Below are 10,060 nucleotides of genomic sequence, written 5' to 3'. Positions count from 1 at the left end.
GATCCTTTTACAAGCAAAAGCAGTCGGTCCCAGCGGTTCGCGACAGTGGCTTTGGGTTTCTTGTTCTCCAATTCTCCGGCTCCAAAATAGCGAACAAAGAGCTTTCTGAATAATCTGAATGCTGCAATGGAGTTTATTGTAGAAGAAGGCAAACACCTCAACAACGATTGCTCCACTCTTGTTCTGGTTCTCTCAACCTTCTTCATCCTTCCTTTGTTTGTCATTTTCCGTTGATTCCCGAGAGAATAGAAGTAGAAATTTTGAATCTTTGATTTATTTTTTTTAATGCTTTGGGACTGATGTGTTGTAGAAGGAGGACTTTTGGATTATTTTATTTTGTTTTCTCGGCAACGGAATGGAGGGTTGGGGAGTTTGATTGAGTAAATATTTATTTGGTTTTATGGTTTTTGGTGTTGGATCAGCCTGCTTTGTCGATTGGAAATGTAGGGCAGTTGGCGGTGGACCTCTTGATCTCGTCTACGAGAGCGGAGAGAATAGGTTATTTGGATGACCCTTATGTGCTACCTTGTGTTGGCAATGATGCATATGGCCCTATACCACGAGGCGAGGTTGCTCTGCCTCTCGAAGGTGAGCTTCTCAATCCCTCTCTTGGTTTTCTTTTGCTGTTCTGTTTGGATGCTGTGAAATTTATGGATTAAGCGAAGAAAAATGTGAATGCAAGTGCCGTAACTAGTAAATGCAGAAGTTAAATGCTATCCCCAACAAGACTGTAGTCTCCTTCTAGGGCTTGATTTTTGAGTTCGGTTGAATTTCAGGTGTTTCGCATGAAGTGATCGAAAGACGAGGATGTTTTATTTTGTTTTAGGGCGAGTCTTCTCAAGAACCAAACAGAGGGTTTTTGAACATTTCTCTCTGTTTGTTTCAATGAGAACAACTTTAAATCAAACTTAGTGAAAGCTAAACCTCTCCACTTCATGCAGTGTTCGTTGTCGATTTACTGGAAAATTCTTTTGGTTAGACGTGTAACCTTTTAGTTTGGGTAGAACAAGCATGTCTCACGATGGTTTCCATTGTTTGTGTTGAAAAAAGGGTCTCTCTTGTATTGCATTGTAAATTGATTTACAATAGATATACAAAAGAATAATTGATAAGATATCTTTAAATTAGGCAACATGACTTCTAGGGTCATAGTATGGAATTTACCTAGATTTCTTGGTACAAAATTGTGGATCAACTTTTACAAAAAAAAACAAAAATAATAATAGCAATACATATGGATCTTCATACAACAATCTGCCCAATATATTTTGTTAAGTTTTGGGCTATTCTTCTAACACTCCCCTTCAAGCTTTCAATCCATATTTTCATTGTTTAGAAATAAGATTCCCTTGCCTGGATTCTGTATACTGCCCTTATATGAGATTCATGTGGTGAATGCATGAATTGGCTTACCATAGCCATAGCTTCCCCATGTCTGGTTGGGTGTGAGATAAATAAGTTAATTTCCCCACTAATCTTTGATAGGGGCCACGGTCTACCGTATAATCCTCCATTTTTTCCTTTTAATTTATGATTCTACTCAATTGGAGTCTTTGTTGGTTTACATCTTAGCATCCTTGTCTCCCTTTGCAAATCTATGATATATTTTGGTTGGGAAATAAATATTCCTCCCTTTGAGTGTGCTACTTCAATCCCAAGGAAATACTTTAGACTCCTTATATTTTTGACATCAAATTCATTGGATAGATAAGTTTTTAGTCTTTGTATTTCCCCCTCATCATTTCTAGTAATAATAACGTTGTACACATATTTCTTATGAAGAAAAATTATGCATAATCAAATCAAATTTTTATTCATTTGAAGAATGGTGTAGGTACAATCTTTATTTTGTATTGTGATTCTTCCTTTTCTAGTTGTTAATCAAGGCTTGAAGAGGCTTGATTTTAAATGGCTTGAATTTAATTTAGGCTTTGACTTGCTTTAGGTTTAAGTCTTAATTTTTTTTTTTTTTTTTGATAGGTAAATAAAAATGATATTGAAAAGCACCAAAAAGGGGCACACTGAAGTACATACGATGTATACAACAATTGTCAAAAAGTGCTAAAAAGGGGGAAAGGGAAAACAAAAAATCACTCCCTCCCTCAAACTGAATCCAACCAATCAATGAAATCAAATAAAGACAAATAACTTGGTCCTATATAACAAGTTACCCAAAAACAAGATTTTCAGCCTTTGATAAGATAACTCCTCGTTCTCAAACGATCTTCTATCTCTCTCCTTCCATATTGTCCATAAAAGACATAAATGAGTTGCTCCTCAAACTTTTTCTGTTGTCTTCTGACAAAAGAGTCATGTGGACCTAACATAATCTCTCTTATGGAAGAAGGAATCATCCAATAAACCTCGAAAAGAGAGAACAAAAGTTTCCACAACACACTCTTACCTTGACACAATGCAATAGGATGTGGTCAATTGACTCCTCATGAATTTGACATAGGAAAAATTTATTGGCTAACAACCAATCTCTCCTTTGTTGAGTGAAGGAATATCCAAGAAAGACACACCTAAGAGCTCTTGGGTTAAGTTTATATCTAGATTGTTTAGGAATGTGAATAAAAGAAGTACACCCAAATATTTTTGGAGGAAGAGTTCCAATACCCTTAAAGTTAGGAAAAGACTTTGGGAGTACATCTATGAGGGAATTGAAGTCAAGGACTTGTGAAGGCATTTTATTTATTAGGAATGTGGTAGTCAAAATGGCTTCCCCTTAATATGATTTTGGAAGATGCATTTGAAAAAGTAAAGACCTAACAACTTCCAAGAGATGTTTATTTTTTCTCTCTGCTACCCTATTTTGTTGTGGGGTATCTCACATGAAGGTTGATGCACAATATCTTCATTTTGGAGATAGGTGACTAGATCATGAATATTCCCTTCCATTATGTGAACTTTTTTTTTATTGATAGACCTTCCATTATCTGAACTTAAGGTATGGATTTTGGTACAAAATTGGGTACAAACCAATTTGTGGAATATTGCAAAAATGGAATTAACTTCTGATTTGGATTTTAGGAAATATACCCAAGTAGTATGAGTGTAGTCATTAATGAAAATAACAAACCATCTACCTAAAAATATTTGGGCATGCATGTGTATTAAACTAAAAGGAGAATGCTCTTTTTTTTTTTTCTTTTTTTGCTTTTTTTCATTTCTTATTGGAAAAGGTACACCATGGTGTTTTGTAAATTCACAAACCTTGAAATAAAAATCATAGGATTTAGTTTTGCCAAACAATGTGAGAAACATCTTTTCCAAGAAAAAGTGGGGTGGGTGTCCCAACCGTTTGTTCCATAGCCATATTTGATCAACTTTTGGGAGGTTATTGGTGGTAACAAGAGCTTGTGGAATAGGATCACCAATCTTTCAATGTGTATTGAGGTAGTAGAGTCCAACTTTCCTCTCACCATGCCTAATCATCCTCCTTTTTATTTGGTCCTGAAAAAATGCAATGAGAAGGGGTGAATGTTATGCAACAATTGAAGTCTTTAGCAGTCTTACTAACAGACAAGAGATTAAAAGACATGTTTGGAACATGTAACACATTTTTCAAGGGCAAAGGAGTGATGGAGGCTATGCCTTGACCAGTTTCAATCTCAAGGGAATTATAATGGGGAACGAAGTTACCAACAATTAAGGCTGGTTTGGGGAAAAAAAACAAGTGAACAAGTGGCAACAATGAGGGCTGTTTATGACTGAGCAATGAAGGCTCTATGGATTTTAAGTGTTAAGACTTCCTGCTGTGAAACCATGTTGAAAACAAAGGGGGGGTGATCTCCCTTGTATTCCATTGCATTCTGATTTACAATATATATACAATGGAAGGGTTGACCAATCCTTTTAAATTAGGCAACCTGATTTCTAGGGCCTATTATGGAATTTATCAGATTTCTTGGTACAACATCTTGGGTCAACTTTCATAGGAAAGGAATAATATATTGCAGGAAAAACAATAGCAATACCTATGGATCTTTAGACAACAATTTACCCAAAATAACTTGCTGATCTTTGGCTATTCTTCTTACAGTTTAAATGTACTTTTGTTTTATATCTTGGATGGGATAAGGATGTGGCATCTTGATAATTAGCAACATTTAGTAACTTCCAAGTGATTCGCCCAATTGGCCTAGCAACATGAGGCAGGATAAAAAATAACATGTAGTGTAAAAATAATCTTATGCAGGTATGCTTTAAGTTTAACAAGCAAGAGCCAACTTAGGCCGACCCACTTGGCATGGTGCAAGTCATGGAATGCCTAGATGAAACCCAATGTAAGGTACCTCAAATAGGGGACTCCATCAATACTTCCTCAAGTGGAACATATCATGGCCTTGTGCTAACCTATTGGCCCTCTCATATTACGTCAGCTCAATGATAGTGGAATGCATTTGGGGCCTTTTCTATGTTGCTTTTCAAGCTAATCTCCGTCAAATGCTCCAAGGTACATGATGTACATCTTGGCCATTGGATTCTTGTGCTTTGGCTCTCCAAGAGCTAGGTTGTATGCCTTAGCTTTTGGATGCAATTTACATACTGTTTGTGCTTCCTGCCCTGAGACGAACATTCATGAGTGCCCCTCTTACACTTCTGAGATTACTATTATTATTGGAAATTTATTTTGGCCATTGTTGCCAGTGTCTGTGAAGACTTCTAGTTCGGATAGAAAATAATCATACTTTTCAAGTTCCTAAATTCTCTTATTTATTTATTTTTTTTGTTGGCTGACCTTGCTTTGATGCAGTGGATAAAATGTGTAATCGTGAGTTCTTCAGATGATAAGTAATAAATCTAGATATTAGTGTTGCTGCAATTGACTATTTCTTAATTTGTTTCTTGTAAATTGTATGAGTTCTTATTATTTGTGAATGTTTTAAAAGCACAGTGATACAGTTTACTTCTGGTTTGCAGCTTATGATTCTTCTCTTAATAAATTGACACTTGTCCAACAAAGATCTCCAGTTCTTAAGGTATCACTTCAATAATTTACCACTATTTAGTTTTAGAACATTTTCAATGATTTTAAGGTGTTCTTTTCCCCTCCAGAATCTGATGCAACAATTACGTCGAATCATTTAATATTTCATGTTAATAAATTGTGATAAATGCAAAAACCTGACAAAAATGTGTCTGGAAGCTATAATGGTTGCTGTTACTTGAGTGAGAGTTGGCTATTGCAAATTAGAATTGAAATGTAAAACATAGGTAGTTACAAAGAATGTCTGTCTTGTCTTTGAAGAATACCCCTTTCTTTCTTTTCTTTTTTACAGTTTTCCATTTTTTCTTTTATCCACTTGTCTCTTCTTTGTATTTTTAAATATGATGTCTTATCCAAAGAAAAGAAAAAAAATAAGTTGATCAAATGATTTTGGTCCATGTTACTTTTTTACCTTAAATGATTTTAATTGTTTTAGTGTTGTATGTTCTTTATATTTTTCAGATGCAGTTAACAAGCACCTAGTGCTTTGTTCTTTGGGCATTTCCAAGGGTTCACCTGTTATTGCTTGACTAGCACTGCCCAACTAGGACATAGGGCAAGTAATGGGTATTTCTTACAAGAGGCCTTGACTGCACTGTTTGACCTTCATTAATAACATAATGCTTGTCAATAACACCGTTTCAATAAATGGTTTTCCTATTTAACGATGCTTCTGGGTCACTCTGGTTCTGTATGTTATGGCATATATAGGGTCATGGTTTTGTTTGTATCCTTCCTTTGTTGTATTGTTATCCTTGAATTTTGAAATTTTGACTCAGGTTTTGGATGGTCAACCAAACAGGGGATGATGGTTGAATTTGCTAAGAATTTGGCTTATTTTGCTGCTGACAGTGGGAAGAAGCATGTTATTGTGCTCTCTAGCCTAGATTTTGGGCAGTGGCAAAGGATTGATATGTCAAGGTATTCAAAGCAGTGATCTTATTGTAGTGAAACTTTATATATGAGCAATATTGTGATTGACAGTTATCTGACTCTCCATGTGACTAGTCATTTAGCCCAACGATTCACCCATCTCTAAATCCTTTAAAGGTTGACTGTCTGGGCAAATGGATAGGCATCATTTTTATTAAAGGTTCATTGACTGGGTGATTTTCATAATGCCACCTCTGTGAATAGTTGACTTGTAGGCACCATTTAGGTAGGATTTCCCCCCTCTTTCTCTCTCAAGGTTTCGTTTTTTTATTTAAAGATCTCTCTCTCACATTCAAGGTTCTTGTTTTTGTATTTAATGATTATGCAAATGCAACGAACCACCTTATTTGTTCTAAACTCATGCATCAGCACTAGAAAGTCACAAGTTTTGTTCAAAAGAAATTATTTATTGAAATCTACTTCAAAAATAGTGTCTTGAGGCAGGAGATTTTAATCATAACTGAAAGTTATTCCTAAACAACATTTCTTTCCTTTAATGAACATTTATAACAAATCTGACAGAATATTGAGTTAATTTTGACTTCTGTTCCCTGGTGGACCTTAAGTAACCAATTAGATTAATTGTCCATAATTTTCTATGCATTTTGACAATGTTGATTGCTTCTTTGGTTATTTTTTCAGTGGTTCACAGATATATTACATCTCCAGTGCCAATATGGATGGAGCAGACGATGACTGTGAAAAACTAGGGTGGAAAAAATTACATGAATATAACCCTGCTCAGAGGCGATGGAAGTATCTTAGTACATTAGCTGCAGGAAATGCTATGCAGGAAGATGGTTTGGCTTTTGAAGATGAACTTGAAGACGAAGAAGATTACTACCCAAGTTTGCCATTTGCTGCACTTTTATCTTGTTTTAAGGTTTTTATTTTTTATTTATTTTTTTATTTTTGTCTTTGTTATTTTTTTTTATTATGTGCTAATGTTTACATTTGCTTGTTCTGTATCCTCTACAAATTTTTTATAACTCATTGGATGTTTTATGCTGACATTTTTTTATTTAATTTTATTTTTTTGTTGCAGCCCTCATTTTATACTTTAGCCTACTGATTTTCCTTCCTTATTTTGGTTTCCCCTCCCCACTCCATCCCAATATGTAGAGCCATACCAAGGAAGTTTTTTGATGCATAATAACCCTAGGTTTAGTTTCCTAAAATAAAATATTTGTGGACAAAGTCTTTGGTTTTTTAATGGATTTACGTAGAGGAAAGTGAAACTAAGCTACTGTTAGAATGAGCAATTAAGCATAGGGTTTTAAGTGATTTAGGCTGGAATCAAAGTTAAGGTATATAGAAAAGTAGGCCGAGATTTATGATTGATACACTTGGCACCCTTGAGAATGGTAGCAATTTATTTATTTATTGACAGGCAGAAATCACAATTTATTAATTTTAAGAATACAATTTGGGTCTTGATGTGTCACTCGGTTGGGAGAAATTTATAATGCTTATATTTTTTTTCCAAGGTTTTGTGAAGCCTATAAAAGGTCTATTTGGTGGAAAATGGAGTAGACTATGGAGTTGGAGGGAGTGAAATTCAAAAATTCAATAAAATTTATATATTAAATTGGGGAATTTTATATAGGAAAACTTCTTTAAGCTGTTCAAAAATTATTGGTGGCAAGGTATTGTTTAGTTTTTATCAGCATGTGAATTGGCAATGTTCTTGGAATTTCTTTATTTAGTAACTCCCACACTCCTATTAGTATGGCTTCCATACTTTTGCTGGTGGTGCTGCTAGTTATATTCTACTGCTACTCCTAGTTGCTATTATATTTAGTTGTAACTGCAGTTCATTTGTGGACTAAGGTGAATTTAACTTTATTGGCTCATTGGATCAGGCCAAAGGTTTGAAGGTAACTTGCTTATTATGTTACTGCTCAGAAGGGGACAATATACCTGATGCTTTCAATCTGGCTGACGCGGCATGCAAACTTCTTGAGCTTAGCCCCCAAAATTTCCATGGTGAGCTTGAACCCTTTCCCATTTTCCCACCCCCTTCCTCCAAACAAAAAGGAGAACATAAATAAAATCCTTTCAATGAGCTGAATCAGGTCAGGAATTGGTGAACTACTGATAAATCTGTTCACTCATAGTAATGTGCTTTATTCTCCAGCTTCCAAATTTTTTGTTGAATTTTTTTGGTGTTATCTAGCTGCTTCATGTGAATGTCAAAACTAAAAATGCTGAAATCAGGCATCACATGGAATTTACTAGTTCATTATGCTTTGAAGAAAATTCAATTTGATGATCCATCTTCCATAATGGATATATCTGCTCTGTGCGACTATACCCTATGCCTGACACCATGCCCTTGTCCCATATTTGCACGGCATTCCATGTTTCCAAATCATCAGCTGGCTGGAAACCTCATACATAACATAGCTTGATATGACAGGATCCTTTAGTAATGCTCAATGAACAATTCTTCCTCTTTAAATATTTGCCATGGATTCCGTTCCTCATAAAATGCTAGCTCTTTACCGCAAAATAATAATTTTGATTTACAGGCATTTTTTCAGTCATGGTTCTGTTTGTTTATGTGAAAGGTATTTCCTGCCAGGAAACTGTGTGAGATGAGAAGCTTATCTGCCAAGTTGATCCACAGTGCATGCCATTGGCATTTTGGAATTCTTTTGTAATATTCTTGTTTGTATGAGATGTAGATGGTAATTGCTGTCTTGCTTCTATGAAACTTTAATGATTCTTTAATCATTAAGTAATTCTAGAATGCTGACGTGTGTTTGCTGTTTTGTCACATGTTGGTTATCCTCACTCAATTATGCTTGCCATTTTATTTTCTACTGAAATATTTTTGAAATTCCTTTTTAGCGTTTCTGTTATCTCTGATCTTGGATATCCCAATTTGTATTATTCTTGGCTTCACAGCATTCCTGAGTTCTGAATCTCACTTTAATTTTGGATTCATGGGGGGCAGGCTTTTGGAATGTAGAGTCCCCAATAATCATTTGTCTTTTTATCTGTTTTAGCCAATGGGCTTTTTAAAATTTGTGGAACTAGCTACCCTAGTTTATTTAATGGTTTAAGGTTTATGATAAAGCATACCTTATCTAATTTACTAACGTGGGAATTGTTGCATTGGAACTTGGAGGATATTTGTTGCATGCCAAAGGGTCAGTGCATGGGATGACCGATTTTATGGGTTTCAACCCTACTATGAACCTGATTTGGTTAAGCAGTCAGCCAATCAATGCTAATATTTCCTAATGGTTTTGTTCAGGTGATCAAGGTGGTAATTGGGCTATTCCATTTTCATGGAAGACTGTTTATGGGCCACCCCCAGATATGTCTCTCTTTTAGGGTTGATGATCCAATGACCTACATAGATAAGGTTTGGAAGGATGGAAAGCTGGTGCACCTTCGTTCTTTGCCATCTTTGTATTTCAAGTGTTGAGAATATACTAAGTACCTTTTTTATCAAGGTAAAACAACACGTACAGAAATGAGATGGAATGAAAGGTCACTCATCTAAGATTATTGATATATTGATTCAGGTAGTCATTCCTTAGTTTTGATTTAATTATTTTTGATAAAGACATTGTGAAAATTATGCACATGCCATTTGTGATGATGACTAGATTGCCTCCAGAAGAACACCATCTGAATCCAAACACAGAGAGGTTCAGGATTTGGTTGTTTTTGTATCTTGTCTTTTGACTTTGAGGAATGTGTTGCTTGGTTGTTGATAAGCTATGATTGAGGTAGTTTTTTTTTATTTTGATTAGGATCTGTTTTGATTCTTTTGAATGCTCAAAACTCTTCTTTGCTGGGTTTAGTTTACTTTCTTCTCTAGCACATTATGCCACATTCTATACACCTTGTTTTCTTCTCAAAATTTGGAATGCAATGACAATCATTAACAGGTTCCTCAAATCTTTTCTTTTCCAAAATCCCAACTTCAAAATGGCATCGAGTTGAGATCTTTATCGATGCTATTTTGGATTTTTGAGATTGTTTCATGATTGGGAGGTGTGGGAGCTGTTGGGAGTATCCTTGCAGGAAGCTCGTATATGATTGTGGTGGGGAATGGCTGTTTTCCTGTCTCAAGTCATTTTACTCCTCGGTCAACTTCCTTTTGATGTCGGGGGTAGC

General features: G+C 35.4%; 1 protein-coding gene across 1 annotated transcript; it reads left to right on the top strand.

Moving 5' to 3' along the window:
• Positions 1-9,469, top strand: LOC100243552 (uncharacterized). Its single transcript, XM_002284705.5, has 7 exons — positions 1-186; positions 423-588; positions 4,927-4,985; positions 5,796-5,914; positions 6,569-6,809; positions 7,789-7,912; positions 9,189-9,469. The coding sequence occupies exons 1-7, from the start codon at positions 127-129 to the stop codon at positions 9,266-9,268; spliced, it is 849 nt and encodes a 282-aa protein (XP_002284741.1). The 5' UTR covers positions 1-126; the 3' UTR covers positions 9,269-9,469.
• Positions 9,470-10,060: the final 591 nt, after the last annotated feature.

This window comes from Vitis vinifera, chromosome 3 (genome assembly GCF_030704535.1).
Source record: "Vitis vinifera cultivar Pinot Noir 40024 chromosome 3, ASM3070453v1".
NCBI lineage: Eukaryota > Viridiplantae > Streptophyta > Magnoliopsida > Vitales > Vitaceae > Vitis > Vitis vinifera.
The sequence above is the reverse complement of the archived record's forward strand: the minus strand, read 5'-3'. Positions and strand labels throughout refer to the sequence as shown.